The sequence below is a fragment of the Leucoraja erinacea genome, chromosome 4 (genome assembly GCF_028641065.1).
Source record: "Leucoraja erinacea ecotype New England chromosome 4, Leri_hhj_1, whole genome shotgun sequence".
Classification (NCBI taxonomy): Eukaryota; Metazoa; Chordata; class Chondrichthyes; order Rajiformes; family Rajidae; genus Leucoraja; species Leucoraja erinaceus.
The window spans coordinates 1,125,443-1,146,868 of NC_073380.1; the positions used below are offsets into that span (position 1 = coordinate 1,125,443).

Genomic DNA, 21,426 nt, shown 5'->3' on the forward strand with positions numbered 1-21,426 from the left:
TAACGTTGGGTGGAGTGTTCTTGGTAGAGATTTGCAGATTGCTGTGACATCAGATAGTTCATTGGGAAGTAGGACTAGCTGTGGATGTAGGAGTTTGTGTTTGGCAGCTGAAGAAGAAGATTTGCCATGTGGAGGAAACCTCAGAACATGGGGGTAGGAGACCACTCAGAGATGTGGATGCAGTGGGGGTCTTTTCAATGCAAAGAAGAGATCCCAAGGTTGTGAGTAATTTATTTACTTTGTTTATACTGTCATGATGTTCTCAATATTCATAGACAGTTTCTTCCCAGCTGTTATCAAGCAACTGAGCTATCCAACCACAACTTGAAAACATTCCTGAACTACTATCTACTTCATTGGAGACCCTTGGACATTCTTTGATAGGGCTTTGGCTTTGTCTTGCACTAAACGTTATTCACATTCTTCCCTTTATCATGTATATGTACACTGTGGACGGCTCGATTGTAATCATGTATTATCTTTCCGCTGACTGGTTTGCACGCAACAAAAGCTTTTCACTGTACCTCACTACACACGTGACAATAAACTAAACTCATAAATAATTACATTAAATTTTACTTGACATCTACTTGTGCAATTAACTAACCTGACGTCCTTTTGCAGGTGACAATTACCTTTGAACAGTCACATCATATCAGTAAAGGTATTGAGTATAACATCTGCAGACCCATAAGTAGACGACCCTATGGAGGGGGCAGTCATACTCATTTCGAGTGACCGCCGATGATGATGATGAGTATAACAGTCAGCAAGTCATTTTGTATCTGCATAAAATGTTGGTTAGGCCTCTTTGGTTTGGAGTATTGTGTACAGTTCTGGTCATCCCATTTCTGGAAGAATGTGGAGACTTTAGAGTGGGTGCAAAAGAGATTTACCAGGATTACTCTTGCCTAGATTAAAGAGTATTAGCTATGAGGAGAGGTTGGACAAACTTGGATTGTCTTCCCTGGAGTATGAGAGGCTGATAGGAGACCCAATAGAAGAATATAAAATTATGATGGACATGGAAAAGAATGCACAGTGTCTTTTTTCCCCAGATAATAGAGGGTGAGCTTTAAGGCTTGAGAGGTAAAGTTTAAAGGAAGTACTATATATGAGGTGATTTTTTTTTTACACAGAGTGTGATAGGTGTCTGGAGCGCATTGCCAGGAAGGATGGTGGAAGCAGAAACGATAGAAGACATCGAAGAGGCATTTGGGCTAGTCAGGTGCAGGCAGATGGGTTAGTTTAATTTGGGATCATGGTCGGCACAGACCAGGAATGAAAGGCCTGTTCCATTGCTGTACTGTTGGATATTCTTCTCAGATTGCTAAACTTCTTAGAGTTGTGGTTACTAATATTTTGCTGTTATGTCCCCATATGCGGGTCCGATTCATATACTGAGAAAATCAATGATTGCAATATTTAATCCTGGAAGTTGCTACTGGTTACCTTGTGTATTGAAAAAAAAATCAAATCAAGCTCTGTGGTAAATTAAGGATGGGAGAGAAGGATCTAGGCTCTTAATGAAATGGTGACTCATCAGCACTTCAATTTCTTATCACGCCCTAGTTGTGTTGGTTGTGACATAGGTCAAATGTAAGTACTTTGGAGGAGGTAAGCAAGGAATTGGATAATATTGATCTGTCGTAGGTACTGGGAAAATACAGAGATTCATTCAGTATGAATAGTTCAGAATAAGTAACCTCCCCTAAATTAACATAGTTTGGGATAAATAAAGGTGTGTACTATGTACAAGTATTTCTTGTCACTCGCAGTAAATGTGCTGCCTGTTATATAACACAGTGTAGTGAGTGTTTTGAGGTTTTGGAAAAGGCTACCACTAACAATAAAATTAATTTACCCCACAGTAAATCATCAACTTTAAGAACCTTTTCCTCTTACCTCTACCCCACTATTCCATTATCTCAATTTATTTGTTGTTTCTTCTCCATTTTTCCCCAGCAGCAGTCTTCCTTTTGAAATTGGAGCCATTTCTGGGAAATATGGAAGATGTTTGGTGGTGCCACCCTGTCAGTTGCTTAGCAATTGATTTAGCTGCATAATGTTGATTTTGTTGTAATTGATTCAATGTTTTCAAAAAGTATTTCCATTAGTCACAAAAGCATATTTTTAATTACATGCATTTTAACTAATTAATTTGAAATTACCCAATTTAAGATGGGATGGGATTCCTGTGGAATATATATCAGTGAAATAGTACTCATAACAAGGTGCCAATACCTTGGAATCAGTCTTTTCAGCGCTAATCTTCAAGAGTGGTGGCTGTGTGGAATGAGCTGCCAGTGAAGGTGGTGGAGGCAGGTTCGTTTTTATCATTTAAAAATAAATTGGATAGTTATATGGACGAGAAAGGAATGGAGGGTTATGGTCTGAGCGCAGGTATATGGGACTAGGGGAGAATACGTGTTCGGCACGGACTAGAAGGGTCGAGATGGCCTGTTTCCGTGCTGTAATTGTTATATGGTTATACATTAAAGATATATTACATATTCGCAATTGTGAATGAGAGGTAAATATCTGAGCATTATCATTCAGCACATTACTTCTTGTATGAAGCAAAAATGAATCAATCATCAAGACTTTTCAGTGTCTTTTTTAATCTAATGATTAGCATTTACAATGATCTAACAGAAATCTTGGGCTAACTGTACCAGTGTTAACTGGTACAGTTAAGGAATTTAGCACAATACTGTCTTAGTTAATGGTACAGTTGACATGAGTACATGTTTAATAAAGCTGAAGAATAAACACACACACTTGCAGATGTTCAAAAGAAATCAACACTTCTGGTGCGAAATTATTAAGCAGTTAATTTTTCTGCATCCTTTTCATCATCTTCTGCAAGCACTGGCTGTTTCTCCTCTTTCATTAATTTTACACCTAAAATGGAAATACAATAGGATACATTGAAATATTATTAACTATCCTGGAGTAAAATTTTACAAATCATTGCACTGTAGACAGGTCCTTATTGTTATTTAATAGACAATAGACAATAGACGATATTTCATTGAATATGGCAGATTACATGATGAATAATCAATAACAGCAGCATTTTAATGCAAAGGTTTCAAAATGACCTGTTTGATTATTCAATATAATTTCTGCAAAACAAAGCAGGCATCAGAAAAGCAATCTTGAAGGAATCATGAGATCAGGAAATGGATGAAGAGCATTGTACCTTTATCATTGACTCGATGGAGCACGACAGCTGGATAGAAATCAATTTTTGGAGATTACAACACTCTATCTTTCTAGAGTGCCTGCAGCATACTAAAATACCGAAGAACAGAAGAAGGATTGCATAAATAGGGAAGCATAAAGGTACAGGGGATAGTGGATGGAAATAGGTTAAGATTATCATATTAGCTGCTCCAGCCTGACTGAAGTCCTCTGCCACATATAGCGATGTAAAGAAAGGCAACATCATTTTGTTTTAACGACATGGGCTGAAATCTGCTTACTGCGCTATATGTGAAAGAGTGCTTCAGTCTAGCTGGAGCTGTAAGATGATAATTGAGACTATGAAAGGATTTTTAAATAAGATTTTCAATTTAACATACTAAATAATAGAGCTCTTGCAATACTTGGAATTATTTGAGATATGAATGGATTCGGATTACCGGTAGTTGAAATATGTTCAGGATAGCTCTCAGGAGTATGCAAAGGTTTGGAAAGTGGCATCGTAAGGAATAAGGGAACAGACTAAAAATTCAGTAGTTATTAGATAAGATAGGGCAGAAGGCAGGAAATGTACCTTAAACCTGGGGAACTTTGGAAATGATGTGGTTGTTGAAGGTGATTTGTAAATGACATTTAAGTAAAAGTAGCTTGGCAGAGGCGGCTAACAGAGAAACGTTGTAGAATGATGAAGGAATCTCATGCACTTCACAGTGGTTACAATAAGAAGGTTTAATGTATTAAGGTTGTATTAAATAAATACATCATTGTATCATCGAAGAACACTGTTTTACTATTGTGCAAAGCTGACATCTTGGAAAGATGAGCATGAAAACAGATGATATTGATCTATTTCAGGAAATTGAAAAGACAAATGGTTCAAGCGATCTCATTAAGTATTTATAGTTCAATTAAGCAACAATTAGTTACAGCTGACACCTGAATTTGTCATTTCCTTGTGACCTGCGGTCGGTAATGATTTAATGTAAGCAACGCCTTGACTCCCTGTTTTAATATTAAATTCTTTCATTTTTAAATACTTCCTTGCTTTCTTTCAACCAACACTTTTTGGATTAAAATCCTATTTTCACAAATGACAAATGTCACTATTTATATTTATACAAGTGCTCTGGAAGATAAAAATATGTTTTGCCAATTAGTTGAGGGAGAGGCCAAATCAATATTCTCAAATTGAAGTGTCTAATGGCCTCTTACAGGTATTTGTATATTTCATATGCATGTGCATACAGATATGTGGGATGTATATTTGCATGCATGTATGTGTGCCTGAATATAGCTGGTTGTGAATAACTAAATATCCCCTTTAATGTCTAGATTCATCCTCATTGTTGTGACCATTTAAAAAGTGGTTATTTACTACCTTGTTGATTTAGGAAAGCCTCAGTATGTTGTCATGCAATGCTTGAAAGACAGACCATGAAACACAGACCACATAAAGATTTGCATCTGTATACTCATGTTTAATTTAATGCACACTACAAATCAGATCAACAAACATCACTTATTTAAAAAAAAATCCAATTATCAACAAATAATTCAGTACATGTATGCTGATCTCTTTGCTATATAATATACAAATATACATATATTATCTTAAGCCAAAGTGTAGTAGATAATGTGAAATTAATAGGAAGAAGGGTCTCGACCCGATGTATCACCTATTCTTTTTCTCCAGAGATGCTTCCTGACCCGCTGAGTTACTCCAGCTTTTTGTGTCTATCTATTTTGGCTAAAATAAAGATTGTTTTTACAATTTCTATTGTCTATAAATCCTGGGCGCCACGGGGTTAATCTGGTGGGAGGGGGTAAAATAGATATAGGATCTGGCAGCAAGGTTTGTTCAGCATAAATAAATCTGATGGAAATGCTCAGATTAGCGTCCAACCAAACTCCTTACTATATGCTTATTGATTATATAGGAAATTGTTTAGTATCAAAATATCTGATCTCTTCACAAAATGTGCCTTATATGTATATGTTACTACGCCACGCAAAATTGGTTGAAACTGTGTCTCTATGCCAAGCCATAAGTTGAAATCAAATATTCAGGATTACTCGTGGGAAATATCATAAGCAATTTAGTATGTTACAAAGATTATTTCAAGTAGTTAGAAAGGAAGAAAAATTATAAACCATGCAGCTGGTCTGCAGTACAGCACAACCCTATTGCGTAATAAAAATGGGTGACCTTTCTTTTTAATTACATTAATTATAGTGTAAGCATCACTTAGAGATATACAATTACATTACCATTAAAAGGTTGACATCAAACTGTCACTGTATTCCACAATGTATAATTAGAATTTAGAATCCTGAATGGTAATGTAAACTTGCAACAAATAATTACTTAGAAAAGAAGCATATGCACCATGACCGGAGCTGCTAAAGGAATGCTTTCAGGCAGTTCATCATGGATGGCCAACATTAGAGGAATTTAAAAGGTTGAAAATTTGAATTTAATGGAATAACAAATGAAAAATATGGTTTTGAATGTTTATTTTGTTGTGAATTTTACTTTTAGATTGTGCCTCTGTAAATGCTGTTACGGTCAATGTCTTTAATGCTGTTTTCTAGTTTAAACAGTTCCATCCTTCCCATTCCCCTGCAAATGTTCCTCACTATCGGACTCTTTGAAAGCATTGGTTAATTTTACTTCGGAGTCACGTGAGTGACTACGTGAAGAGCCCGCTCAGCACGCATGCGCGGCATTGCGTTCAGCAGTGCAACAGCGGCCGCATCGGGAGTCAGGCGCTCCCGCTACAGGGTGAAAGAACGGACCGTCAGGTAAGTACCCTGAGGTCGGGTTATAGCAACAAGGCAGTAGGACCGCTTACTGGGACTCTGTAGCGTATCCGAGACTCTGCTTGCAGCACGGCTTCGCCGGCTCTCCACTTCCTCCCAGTTTTCACCTCCACCCCTGCTTGAGCCACCTTGGAGTCGCTGGAATCCCTGTACAGCATCACCTCTATGGCCCGAGTCACCTTAAACTCCTCCTCCAGGGACTTCAGGGGCAGCTGGAACTTGGTGTTATTTCCGTAAAGGGCGATGCTGCTAAGGCTCCTGGGCAGTCCCAGCCACCTTCTGAGAAAGCTGCTGACTTTCCTCTCCAATCTCTCTACGATGGATATTGGGACTTCGTAGACAAGCAGTGGCCAGAGTATCCTTGGCAGGATACCATGCTGGCAAATCCATGCCTTGAACTTGCCGGGAAGCCCTGACCAGTCCACTGCTCTCAACCAACTCTCCAGCTCCTGATAGGTTGCCTGTTAAACACCTTGCCAAGAGCTGGCCTGGGAATCTTCCCATCTCCCCAGTTTGACAAGGCCAAGGGGAAGGTGAGGTGCAGGCTGGTCCAGGAGGAAGTGAGGGCAGTGGTGGAGGAGGAGAGGTCTACCAGAGCAGTTGGATTGAGGCAGCAGGGAGCCTGGACAAGGTGGGAGCAGGCCATGGACCGAAAAGTTACATGGACTGAGCTCTGGCAGGCTGAACCACAGCGCATCAAGTTCCTGGTCCAGGCAGTGTATGATGTTCTGCCCAGCCCATCGAACCTCTTCATCTGGGGCAAAGCGGAATCTCCAGATTGCCCGCAATGCTCAGGCAAGGGGACGTTGGAACACATCCTGAGCTGTTACCCAAAGTCTCTTGGGCAGGGCCGGTACACATGGCGTCACGAACAGGTCCTCAAACCCATTGCAGAGGCCGTCAGCAGGGGAATCAGCAGCTGTAGACGAGAACGCCCCACCACCCAGATGATCACCTCCATGAAGGCTGGAGTGCAGCTGCCAAAAACCACAGCAGCCAGGAATCAGTCAGGAATCCTGGCAACTGCCCAGGACTGGCAGCTTTCCATAGACCTGGTGAAACAGCTGAAGTTCCCACGGCACATTGCCACGATCACCTTGAGGCCAGATATCCTCCTGGTCTCAGAGGCGATCAAAAACATCGTCTCGTTGAAATTGACAGTGCTGTGGGAGGACCGTCTGGAGGAGGCCCACGAGAGGACGATGGCCAAGTATGAAGAGCTGGTCATAGACTGCCGCAAGCAGGGCTGGAAGGCAAGGTGTTTGCCCATTGAGGTTGGCTACAGAGGTTTTGCAGGGCAATCGCTCTACAAAGCCTTGAGTGCACTGGGCATCAACAGAGTGGCGAGGAGAAGAGCCATCAAGGACACCACAGAGGCAGCGGAGAAGGCATCAAGATGGCTCTGGATCGGGAGAGGAGGTCCATGGGGAGGAGCGAATGCCACCTGAACACAAGTCGTGGTCTGATCAACCACGGCTGGGTCGCCTGGGTGAGGGTGTCTGATGTTGAAAGACCCGAAACACCCAATGTCCCCAGGTTACATCACTGATGATGTGTTCAGGAGCATCTATCGATGTATTTGTATCAATCAAACGTCAGGCAACATCTGAGGGGGAATGGATGGGCAAAGTTGTGGGTCAAGATTCCACTTTGGACATTGTAGTAGAGTATCGAAAGCTGGAAAAAAAGACAGGTGGAGACCTGGCAAGACAACGCAGTGAGAGGGTGGGTGGGGTAGGGGGACACGGGTGGACCTGGTGTGAGATGCTTTGTTACTTTGTCAGTGACCTTTATGTGGGGACTATTGCATACCTTGGGTATGCAAGCAAAGAATTTCACTGTGGCTTATCGCATGTGACAATAAAGTATTCAATTCAATTAAATCGATTCAAGCTCAACAATGCTGCAATGAATTCTTATATCACCACCAAATTGAATAAGTCATCATGAAGATGAGATTCATGCCTTGGCTTGGAAATTCCAAACAATAGAGCATTTGCAGCATATCATATTATCCTGTATATGGCACCACATTCGTGCAGTAGGGTGGCACAGTGGCACAGTGGCAGAGTGATAGAGTTGCCACCTTACAGCGCCAGGGAAGTGAGTGCTATCCTGACTATAGGTGCCGTCTGTATGCAATTTGTGCATTCTCCCTGTGACCACGTGGGCTTTCTCTGGGTGCTCCAATTTCCTCCCACAGTGCAAAGATGTGCAGATTTGTAGGTTAATTGGCTTCTGTAAATTGTTCTTAGTATGGAGGATACAAAAGTGGGATTACATAGAACTAGGGTCTGGGTGATCGTTTGTCAGCGCGGACTCAGTAGGCCGAAATGGCCTGTTTTCACACTGTATCTCTAAATTAAACTAAACTAAACATTGTGCAGGGGTGACATTTAAATCTGCACAATTAAAAGGGCACATAACTCAGATAGTCTATGAAGGATTCTGATGAGCAGGTGGACAAAGAAGGCCATAACGATGGCAATGAGGTATTTTAATTTTGAGCATATATTTGCTTTTGAGATGGCAGTGAGGAACAGCCTTCCTGAATAAATGCAGTGCTTGTGGTCAAACAAATCCATCTATCCTGTAAGAAGGGGTTTTCCACTGTGAGCAAACTTTGGTAAGATGATGCTGTCAATTTTGTAGATGAAACACATTGTCATATTCATGGAGAAGGAGCTGATACCCACGTGAAGTCCAGAGTGCAGAATCGGACTGAAAAGTATAATCAGCTGCTTCAGTTTGAAATAAACTAATTTCAGGGGCAATATGATATTACCTTTAAAGGCAGTGCAGACCAACACAGCTCATTCAGTGACCACTTTTAAAATTCTTAGCCAAAGAATACATTGCCCTTCTATTAAGCAGATTAAGTAATGATGCTCCCTGAAGACATTTGGAGAGAATTGGCTCAGTCTGCCAGTGCCATTCATCCCATTCTAATTGAGCTTCCAATGGGAAAGAGTTCTTGCCTTCAGGTTGCATGCTCTGTTCCAGTCAATACTGGAGGTCCAATTGCAGCGTAACATTAATGCCAAATTAAAAAAGAAAAAATCAACGCGTGTCGCACCCTTTATTGGAATTCTCCATATATTATTTTCACACAGGCAAGTTTGAGGAGGAAATTCTCCAAGTCATAGAGTGATACAGTGTGGAAATAGGCCCTTCAGCCCAACTTGTCCCAACTACACTCGTCCCAACTGTTTGAATTTTTTCCACATCCCTCCAAATCTGTCTAACTATTTTTCAAATGTTGGGATAGCCCCAGCCTCCTCTGGCAGCATGTTCCATACACCCACTACCCTTTGTGTGAAAAGGTTACCCCTCATATTCCTATTACATCTTTTCCCCTTCACCTTGAACCTATGTCCTCTGGTCCACGATTCCCCTACTCTGGGCAATAGATTCTGTGCATTTACCCGATTTATGATTTTATACACTAAGTCTGGGCCTAACAAATCTTGACGTTTTTGGAGAGCCCTTCAAACAGAACAAAATATGGATTCCAATTGCTATACAGTTATGTTTCCCGATTTCACTCATTGTGTTTGGAACATATTTGTAGTTCAGTTTTACAAAAATAGATTTAGAAACAATAGAAAACAAAATCTGATATCACCAGCATATTTTGCATACTTCTGGTTTGAATCTGGGCAGCTGCAATAGTGCGATTGATAAGATTGGTCTAATTTCTAACCGATGTGAGACGTATAGGTGCAAAGAAACTAGGGACATTCATTCAATTCCAGGACCATTACCCATCTTACATTTCATCCCTGAGATTAGTCCAGTTCACAGTTAAATAATGTCATATGTGATATGTATTGTCATTCATAAATCAAATATTAACACATACAATTAGTTAACATCTGGAAGTTCTGCACTGTTTTTTTGGCACAAACATTGTGTACTGAAGGACCTTATCTGTTCTGTTATCATAACCTAGCCAATTGACATTCTTTGCTAATAATTTTCACACCTGGGATTTGTTCACCTTTATCATACTAAACATCTGGAATTTTAATTAACACCTGGGATTTGCTTGTTATTTATAAATCTCAAGCATGAGGTGTTTTCCATTTGTAACACGTCACACTGCTGGATCTGTCCAGTCCATAAAGTCATCATCTGTGTTTCGTAAAATAATAATGAATCTCACACCTGGTATATGTCCAATCTCAATAAATTACATTATAAAACGGTCAATAAAACACTCTTGGGACTTATTAGCATCTGGGATTCATTAATTAATTGTTCTTTACTTATATTTAATTTGATATTTATTCACAATCAATAAATCTCAATCTTGGAATCTGTTCACTATCCATTAATCACACAACTAAGATTTGTTCACTCCTATTAAAATATATACCTGCAATTTATTCAATGTCAATAATCTTAAATTTGTTCACAGTTAATATGTCACACACCTGTGATTTGTTTGCTTTTTTATATATATATCTGTCATCTGGGTTACGTCCAATGTTAATAAATCTAACTGAAGTCTAACTAGTCTGAAGAAGGGTTTCAGCCCGAAACATTGCCTATTTCCTTCGCTCCATAGATGCTGCTGCACCCGCTGAGTTTCTCCAGCTTTTTTGTGTACCTTTAATAAATCTAATATTTATGATTTATCCACAGCTACCAAACACAACGCCTTCATTATTGCATCGATAATAAATATTATATCTATGATTGGTTCAATTTTAATAAATCTCACATCTGGGATTTGTTCATTGCTAATACATCTGTAAGCTTGGATTTGTCCACTGTTAATAAATCTCTCACCTTGAGTCTGTTCATTGTTGCTATGTCAGACAACTGGCACATGAGCACTTTCATTAAATCTCACTACAGGTACTGTGATATGTGTTCTGATAATGCAATCTCATTCTTGGGACATTGCCATTGTTTTATAAAATTTGCACCTACAATTACTTTGTGGTTATTAAATCAGGTATTTGGGATCGGTTCACAACCGTAATATTTTCACCCTAAATTATTAATACACCTAACAACTCTCCATTGTTAGAAACACCTAACAACTGGCATTTTGGAGAATTCACTGTTAACACTGATATTCACTGTTAACAAAACATACACATGGAATTTGTTCACCTTAATTACATGTCTGAGCTTTGTCCACTCTAAATAATTCATGCAGATAGGATGTGTTCACCTACCTGTTATTTGTCCACATATCGATTCCCACAGTTGTGATTCATTCATCATGAATAAATCTCAACCTCAGATTTGCTAATAACTCTTACACAAGAATGTCTTCACTGTTAATCGCAAAATAGGATTTGACAATGGTAAATAATTGACCTACCTGGGATATGAGTGTACAGCATAGAGTTGTTCACCACAGAATTAGCGCTTGAGCTCACAATGTCCAATGTGCCCACCCTGACCTTGTTGCCCATCCTAACTAATTCCATTTGCTGACATTAGGATTGTATCCTCTACCTTGCCTATTAGAAAGCCTTCCCAAATGTCTCTTAAATGTGGCAATTGAATATAATTCCGCATAACACCTTATCTGCCAGCGCGGATTTGTCCACTCTTAATAATTCATGTAGGTATCAACCACCCTCTGGGTAGAAAAACATCCCTGGCATCCACTTCTTTCCTTTCCTTTCATCTTAAACCTGAGCAGCAAGGTGGCAAAGCGGTAACGTTGCTGCCTTACAGAGTCAGAGACCCAGATTTGATCCTGCTCATGGGTGCTGTCTGCAAGGAGTTTGTCGTTTTCCCTGTGACCTGTGTGGGTTTTCTCCAGGAGCTCTGGTTTCTTCGCACGCTCCAAAGACATACTGGTTTGCAGGCTAATTGGCAGGGATCACTGGTCGGCGCGGACCTGGTGGGCCAAAGGGCCTGTTTCCACGCTGAATCTTTAAAACCAAAAACGAAAACTATGCCCAATTGCTGATACTGTACCATGGGAAAAATAATTTGACTACTCTATCTATGTCCTGCCAAATGGAGGGAAGCATGCTAAATGCCTTCTTCAAACCCTATCCACCTGTGTTACTATTTTTAGGGAACTATGAACTTGGACCACTGGCGTCTCCAGTCATCAACATTCCTTAGTGCTTTATCATTTACTGTATATGTCCCACCTCTATATGACTTCCCAAAAAAACATCACCTCACAATTGTCAGATTAAATTCCATTGACTAATGCTGCACCCAATCTGATGCTGGCTCAACTGTACATGTCAATTGACTTTGACAACCTTCACAAGAATACAAGAATGACCACCCTCTCTTATTCCTTGGTCCTATCTATATGGTCTTATTGGACTTTCCATCCAGGGTATCCTTTCTATATATTGCTGTGATGTTCTCCATTATCATAAGTGTGATGTCTTCTTTTGCATGCACTGCTGTCATGCCTTAAACTAATATAACCCAGAGCATTAAGCTGCCGGTCCTGCTTTTCACAAATCATGTTGCTGTGATCGCAAAATTATTATATTCCATCTGTTATTCCCTGCCCTAAACTCATCTAATTTTCCCTTCAAGCTCCTTGCATTAAAACATGTACAGTTGAGCCAGCCAGTCTTCCCCATGCTGTTCACAATTTGTATGTCTGACTCCTGCGATTTGTTCATTATTAATATATTTAATGATGTGATTCTTCCACTGTTAATTAATTTCTCCCTTAGAATTTGTTCACTATTAATACATCTGGGATGCCTGGGATTTGTTAACTGTAATAAAACATGCACTAGGATTTGTTCAATATGAATAAATCCCTCATCTATTTATCATTTCCCAAAGAATATGATAAATGATACTAGAGTCATATCACCTGAAAACAGACCTTTCGGCCCATCGTATCAATGCAGCCATCAGATAGATCTATCTATCTATCTATCTGTCTATCTGTCTGTCTGTCTGTCTGTCTGTCTGTCTGTCTGTCTGTCTGTCTGTCTGGTCTTGACCACTTCCTGTTGTTCTGTATAATGATTTTAGAAAAAAACGCAGCCACTTACGGCTGTGATTTTTGGCCATCTTAGAATCCCCCTCTGCTGTGCAGGACAAGAGGATTTTTCCCATTGATGAAAAATAAAAGAGTTATTAGTGTTTAAAAAATGTTGAGATTCTCTCTCCTGAAGGCTTTCTTCTGGAAGGACTATAAAACCCAGAAGTGTTGAGTGCCTCACTCAGTCAGTCTCTGCAAGATAGAGGAGTGAGAGGGTCACGTCTCTCAGTTTGAGCTGTGAATAACACCGAACACATGTCTACTAAACTGTGTGTTGTTTTACTGACCTTGAGTGCCCTTAATATGGTTTGAAAATGAAAATGTGGTTGGTTTGAAGTGAAGCACAGCAAATGGCTGTTGGTGGTGGTTGGTTTGAAGCAAAGCACAGCAAATGGCTGTTGCTGGTGGTTGGTTTGAAGTGAAGCACTGCAAATGGCTGTTTGTGGTGGAAACTTGACAACTTCCTGTTTGCACTGTATATTGATTTTAGATAAAACGCTACCACTTACGGCTGTGATTTTTGGCCATCTTACTCAGTTCCCCTCCGCTCATCAGGTGCAGAGGATTTTTCCCATCAATGAAAAATGAAAGTGTTATTAGTGTTTAAAAAATGTTGAGAATCTCTCTCCTGTCAATCATGATATGAAGGCCACTCCCCTTCTGGTGTGAGGGGGGAGGGATTATAAATCCCAGAAGTGTGGGTGTGGCTCAGCCTCTGAAAGATGGGGGAGGGAGAGGTTATGACTGTCTGAGCTGTGAATCAACTGAACACACTGAATGTCTACTGAACTGAGAGTGCGGTGTTTATGTGGTGTTTATGTGGTGTTTTGTGTGGTTTTATGGTGGTTTCACCCTGCTTGAAATGGTATGAAACTGCATTTGAATGTGGTGACCTTACACCCTGCATGAAATGGTATGAAACTGCATTTGAATTTGATGGCCTTGCACCCTGCTTGAAATGGTCGGAAACTACACTTGCATTTGGTGGCCTTTCACCCTGCTGGAAGTGGCATGAAACTGCATTTGAATTTGGTGGCCTTATAATAACCATATAACCATATAACAATTACAGCACGAAAACAGGCCATCTCGACCCTTCTAGTCCGTGCCGAACACGTATTCTCCCCTAGACCATAACCCTCCATTCCTTTCCCGTCCATATAACTATCCAATTTATTTTTAAATGATAAAAACGAACCTGCCTCCACCACCTTCACTGGAAGCTCATTCCACACAGCCACCACTCTATGAGTAAAGAAGCTCCCCCTCATATTACACTTGCACACTTGCACACTTGCAGCCTTGCCCACTGCTTGAAGTGGTATGAAACGGCACTTGAATTTGGTGGCCTTGCACCCTGCTTGAAGTGGGGGAGGTGTAGCAAGACCTGGGCGTCCTTGTACACCAGTCACTGAAAGTTGGCTTACGGGTACAGCAGGCAGTGAAGAAAGCTAATGGAATGTTGGCCTTCATAACAAGAGGATTTCAGTATAGGAGTAGAGAGGTTCTTCTGCAGTTGTATAGGGCTCCGGTGAGCCCACATCTGGAGTATTGTGTACAGTTTTGGTCTCCAAATTTGAGGAAGGACATCCTTGTGATTGAGGCAATGCAGCATAGGTTCAAGAGATTGATCCCTGGGATGGCGGGACTGTCATATGAGAAAATATTGAAAAGACTAGGCTTGTATTCACTGGAGTTTAGAAGGATGAGGGGGCTCTTATAGAAACATATAAAATAGTAAGATTAAACGAGAACTTACCAGTTTGAAGTTTGATCTTTATTTTATGAGGAGGAACGTTGAGGGAATACGTGAAAGAAGCCCGCTACGACGCATGCGTGTCATCCTTCAAAGCAGCGGTGTGAGGTCACAGATACACTATAATGACCTAAAATAATAAGATTATTAAAGAGATACCAGTTTAAGATATGACCATTCGAGGGTGGGAGCGGAGGGCACGTATTCCCTCAACGTTCCTCCTCATAAAATAAAGATCAAACTTCAAACTGGTAAGTTCTCGTTTAATCTTACTATTTTACTTCGGAGTCACGTGAGTGACTACGTGAAAGATTTCAAAGCTCTGTGACCTCATGCCGTGGAAACGAGTCCATGCTTCACAACTGCCTTGGTAGTTAGGGAGAAATTGTTAATTATATTCAAAACCATTCATACCAATTATTTAATGGAAATGATAAATAATATCTAATTAATTCAAATTATAACCCTGTATTCTTCAGGGATAAATTATCATACAGAACTTCAAATGTTCCCCGAAAACGTTCCCATACTGCTAACTGGTTTGTTATAACATTTCTGAAGCGTTTTCTCTGACAACCATCCTGCGATCCTGAGGATTTGGTCCATGGATACATGAAGGCGTTTTGCTGCGGATGTAGCTGCAGCCCTGGTGGAGTGATATTTAAATATGTTATTGTCCACTTCCGCCTATCTTAACCCATATTTCAGCCACCACGAAATGGTCTGAGTTACACTCTACGGTACAGTTTCTTATAGCTGATTAAAACGCCTTTTCCTTGCCTCTGATAGCCTTTGTACTTTCACTGTATAACAAAACGTGCTTCACTATACAGAGGCGTTTGTCCTCCGGGTAGGCCATCAATTCTATGACCTGCTCCGCTGATTCTGGCCTATTTTGTTTAATAATACGGTCCTGGATCACAAACCCCAAACTTCCTGCCGCCACAGTGAGCCATCCAGTCTTACTTTTTGCAATAACTGGACCTTATGCGCTGTGACTAGCGCCATCAGCATTACCATTTCTTAGTTAGTTTATCCAGATTTAATGCTGTAGCCGGCGACCAATTCCTTAGCAAGGTCAAGACCACACTTACATCCCAGATATAATAGTATCTTATTTTGGTGGCTTGGTGTTAACATTGCCTCTTAAAATTTTAACTACCAGAGGATGTGATCCCACAGACTGTCTTACTGTTCCTTGCCACCAATAACTTGACAATGCACTTCTGGCACTATTCACAGTGCTGTAACTCAGTCGTCCATAGTGCAGGCTGGTGAAAACTCTAGCACCGCCGGAACATCCTTATTTCTGTGGTCCAGAAGGTTATTATGGCAGTAATTAGTCCATTTTTAATATGACCTAAATACTGTATTTGTGTAGACCTTCTTTGTGCTGCTGTGGTCATGTCCACAGTTCTTTTGATAGCCCCATGTCCCGTAGCGGTCTTTTAGAGTCTACAACCTACTAAATCAATATTTTCTATGACATGGATAGCTATCCTGAGTTACTGGATGCACCAGTAACCTAGGACTATGTCTTACAGTTATACATAGTTCCAGCACCATGTCCTGTACCCCGGAAAACCATAGTTGGGTAAGCCAATCGGGTACGTAGACATCCCAGATGCCGATTCCTGTTGAATTCCCTTAGTACCCAATTGATAAAGTAGGAAAGGAGGAAATACATAAATGAAATCTTTCCCCCCCCCCCCCCCCCCCCCTAGTGCAGTGAAACAGCATCTGTAGCTTCTGCCTCAGGATCTGGTACCAATGATACATACCTCGGTAACTGGTGATTCAAACCTGGATGCAATGGTAATATCCGGCCTTACATACTTTACTGTGATTTCAGCAAATATCGTTCTATCCAACATCCATTCAGTACATTCAATAAATTTTCGTGACCTGGTGTCTGCCTCTGAATTAGTATCCCTGGTAGATATGTAGCCGATAACCAAATATTCCTTTGGACACACCATTGCCAAATTATATTTGCCAATTCATCACAAGATGTTGATATATTTCCACCCATATGACTTGTATATGCCACCACCGAGGTATTATCTATCTACCATCTAACATGCTGCAGTTTCATTCCTGAGCAATGAGATTTTAGCCCATGAAATGCACTTAACATTTCTAAGTACTTATACCCTTAGTGTTAGCGTAGGTTAACAGTAGGTTAGCTTTTTGTATATTCCATCTCCCCCATAGCTCGAGATGGTATCAGTTGTACCTTAACCAATTGCACTGGCATCTGTTTGTAATAGCACAGACAGGTTTTGAATAACTATTGGGTTGGAGCAATATTAACATTGTGTTCCCAACATTGTAATTCTTTTATAGCTTCTATTGTTAGCTCCATTGGCCAAAATAAATGGCCTCTATAATTTTGAGCCCATTGAACTCTGAGGCTTTCCCTATTAGTAAAGTCATTAACATATTAAATGTGTTAATGGTGTCAATTTTGACTTAAGTGGATGGACAATGAATCCCAGCTGTTCAAACAATTGTTTAGTGGCAATCACTGCCTAACATGCCAATTCATAAGTTATTCCCACAATAAGTATATCATCCAACTATGCCATTACTCTATGATTTTGGTGTTGCAGCAATTCCAAAGCTGGTTTAAAATTTTTTCTCCTGTTGGATATTGAATAGTAAGCATCTTAAAGATTAATACTTGCCATAAAGTAGCCTGCTGAAACTAACTCTTTAGCAATGCTAAAAATATCCATTCTGACTCGTTCAATGCGTGTATGCGATATGGCATGCATGCGTCGTAGCGGGCTTCTTTCACGTAGTCACTCACGTGACTCCGAAGTAAAATTATAGAAGGACTGGACAACCTAGATGCCGGAAAAATTATCCCAATGTTGGGCGAGTCCAGAACCAGGGGCCACAGTCTTAGAATAAAGGGGAGGTCATTTAAGACTGAGTTGAGAAAAAACGTTTTCACCCAGAGAGTTGTGAATTTATGGAATCCCCTGCCACAGAGCACAGTGGAGGCCAAGTCACTGGATGGATTTAAGAGAGAGTTAGATAGAGCTCTAGAGGCTAGTGGAGTCAAGGGATATGGGGAGAAGGCAGGCACGGGTTATTGATAGGGGACGATCAGCCATGATCAGAATGAATTGCGGTGCTGGCTCGAAGGGCCGAATGGCCTCCTCCTGCACCTATTTTCTATGTTTCTATGGTATGACACTGCACTTGAATTTGGTGGCCTTGCACCCTGCTTGAAGTGGTTGGAAACTGCACCTGAATTTGGTGGCCTTGCACCCTGCTTGAAGTGGTTGGAAACTGCACTTGAATTTGGTGGCCTTGCACCCTATTTGAAATGGAATTTCAAGCAATAGCCGTGTCTACTGCCAGCAGAGCAGCCGTGAGTGAGCTTCCAGCACATCAGGCTTGAGTGACTGAGCTGCCACTCCAAGAATTCATTTGGCCCACAATATCCAGACTAGCCCTATGGAAACCAGTCCCTTCAGCCCACAACACCCATACCAGCGCCCCTGAAACCCCCCACCCCACCCACTGGCCACCAATATTGGAATTTGTGGAGAGGTGGAATATTGCGTTGGGGGACCAGCCCTCTCATGTGAAAATGGGACCCAATGGGTCCCACAGTCTAGTATACTTATAAAAGTCTGATCTTGGATGTGGATGTAATTGTGTATTTGTATGCGTATTTGACTGCCTGTGATTCACATCTCCTCGAAAATACAACGTGCTAACGGTGACATTTTCACATATTCCGGTGGAGATTTACCTCGTGATTTCAAAAATTACCTTATCTGAAAATTTGATTCATTTATATTGAGTTTTTAAATTAAAATTGTTCACAAATCTGAAATCTATTTTGAAGTTAATGAGCTGATGATGTCACAATGGCTCTGCTCCTCGTGGCCCGTAGAGCAGTTTTCAACGCGCAGCCTGCTGGGCACTGTTTTCCAGGAGCTGTGAGTTACGTCACCCCCACCCCACCCCCACGACTCGCACTTGACTCTCACTTGTCCGTCCATTCGCCCTGCCCCGCCCCGTCCGCTGCCCAGCCTCCTTCCCCAGTGCTCTGGATTGAAGCTGCCTGACACGCAGTAATTTGGTTGGGCTTCTGGGGGCTTCCGAGGGCTTCAGAGGTCCCGCTAGGTCCCAATTGCTGCCGAGCCCTGCCGCCCACTCGCAGTCGGCCCACGTCCGCTCAGTGTCCGCACCGATCACTTGCCGAGCTCAAGTCCGCACACTCCTCTCCTCCTCCTCCTCCTGTCCTCCCCCCTCCTCCCCCCCTCCTCCCCCCCTCCTCCCCCCCTCCTCCCCCCCCCTCCTCCCCCCCACCCCCTCTCCTCCCCCCCCCTTCTCCCCCCCCTCTTCTCCCCCTCCCCTCCCCCCCCTCTCCCTCCCCTTCTTCCCCCTCTCCCCCCCCCCCCTCCCCCCTTCCCCCCCCCTATCCTCCCCCTCACCTTCCCCCCCTCCCCTCCCCCCCTCCTCCCCCTCCCTCCCCCCCCTCTCTCCCTCCTTTCTCCCCCTCCCCCCCCCCCCTCTCTCCCCCCCTCCGCCTCCCCTCCCCCCTCCCCCTCCTCCCCCCCCTCTCTCTCTCCCTCCCTGCCCTCTCCTCCCCTTGCTCCCCTCCTCCCTCCCCCCTCCCCCCCCCCCTTCCTCTCCCCCTCCCCCCCCCCCTCCCCCTCCTCCCTCCCCTCTCTCTTTCTCTCCCTACCTTCCTCTCTCTCTCCCGCACCCTCTCCCTCTCTCTCCCCCCTCTCTCCCCCCTCTCTCTCCCCCCCTTCTCCTCTCCCCTTCTCCTCTTCTTCCCCCCTCCTCCCCTCTCCATCCTCCCTCAGTGTCGAAGAACGAGAAGCCGAAACGAAGAAGTGGAAGCCAAGATACTGAACGGAAACGATGGCGAAAAGCCAAATAACCGAATGGATGCAACGCCGATAAGCCAAATAACTGAACTGGCATGACGGCAAAAAGCCAAATCACCTAACGGACATGACGGCAAAAAGCCAAATAACCGAACGGATGCGCAACGCCGAAATGCCAAATATGCAATGCCAAAAAGTCAAATAACGGACATGATGTCTTTGGGGACAGGATATGTCCGAGGCCTTGTCAGTGATTGGTCCAGACCCCTGCGTCCATCACATCACTGGCTGGGGTAGACGGGAGGATGGGGGGGATCTGCCAAGAGAGAGGTAGGTAGATGGATAGATGGATGGATAGATGGATAGATGGATAGATGGATAGATGGATAGATGGATAGATGGATAGATAGATAGAAAATAGGTGCAGGAGGAGGCCATTCAGCCCTTCGAGCCAGCACAGCCATTTATTGTGATCATGGCTGATCGTCCCCTATCAAGCCTAGATAGTTATATGGATGGGAAAGGAATGGAGGGTTATGGTCTGAGTGGAGGTAGATGGGACTAGGGGAAAATAATTGTTCGGCACGGACTTGTAGGGCCGAGATATCCTGTTTCTGTGCTGTAATTGTTATATGGTTATATGGTTATGGTTAAAAAACCGTGCCGGCCTTCTCCCCATATCCCTTGACTCCACTAGCCCCTAGAGCTCTATCTAACTCTCTCTTAAATCCATCCAGTTATTTGGCCTCCACTGCCCTCTATGGCAGGGAATTCCATAAATTCACAACTCTCTGGGTGAAACCATTTTTTTCTCACCTCAGTCTTAAATGACCTCCCCTTTATTCTAAGACTGTGGCCCCTGGTTCTGGACTCGCCCAACATTGGGATAATTTTTCCGGCATCTAGGTTATCCAGTCCTTTTTAATAATTTTATATGTTTCTATAAGATACCCCCTCATCCTTCTAAACTCCTGTGAATACAAGCCTAGTATTTTCAATCTTTCCTCATATGACAGTCCCGCCATCCCAGCGATCAATCTCGTGAACCTACGCTGCACTGCCTCAATCACAAGGATGTCCTTCCTCAAATTAGGAGACCAAAACGGTACACAATACTCCAGATGTGGTCTCACCAGAGCCCTATACAACTGCAGAAGAACCTCTTTACTCCTATACTGAAATCCTCTTGTTATGAAGGCCAACATTCCATTAGCTTTCTTCACTGCCTGCTGTACCTGCACGCCAACTTTCAGTGACTGGTGTACAAGGACGCCCAGGTCTCGCTGCATCTTCCCCTTACCTAACCTAACCCCATTGAGATAATAATCTGCCCCCTTGTTTTTGCCGCCAAAATGGATAACCTATAGCTATATTATATTGCATCTGCCATGCATTTGCCCACTCACTCAACCTGTCTAGGTCACCCTGCAACCTCCTAACATCCTCTTCACAGTTCACACTGTTTGGCTTTTCTGCTTCGCATCTGTTCGGTCATTTGGGTTTTCTGTGTCGTGTCCGTTCAGTTATTTGGCTTTTCTGCGTTGTTTCCATTCTGTATCTTGGCTTCCATTCCTTGGCTTCGGCTTCTCGTTCTTCGATGCCCCGTCCGGGTACCACAATTAACCTGATCAGATCTGTTCTCCCTGTTGACAAATCTCAGTACTTTGATTTTATTGATAATAAATCTCAAATTTGGGATATGTTAACTGTTAATCTCATGCTTTCAATTTATACACTGTTAATAGATCTACAATTTTCAGTTGGTTCTCAAGCAATTGATATCACGT

At 42.4% G+C, this 21,426-nt stretch overlaps 1 protein-coding gene across 5 annotated transcripts in view; it reads right to left on the reverse strand.

Annotated features, from left to right (window-relative positions):
• Nucleotides 1–2,600: 2,600 nt before the first annotated feature.
• The window catches only part of ppp1r17 (protein phosphatase 1 regulatory subunit 17), a 64,813-nt gene continuing 45,987 nt past the window's right edge, over nt 2,601–21,426 (reverse strand). For all 5 annotated transcript variants that reach the window (XM_055633495.1, XM_055633494.1, XM_055633496.1 and 2 more), the window contains exon 4: nt 2,601–2,904. In XM_055633495.1, the coding sequence (XP_055489470.1) occupies nt 2,825–2,904 (80 nt within the window). In that variant the 3' untranslated portion in view covers nt 2,601–2,824. The remainder of the gene's footprint in view (nt 2,905–21,426) is intronic.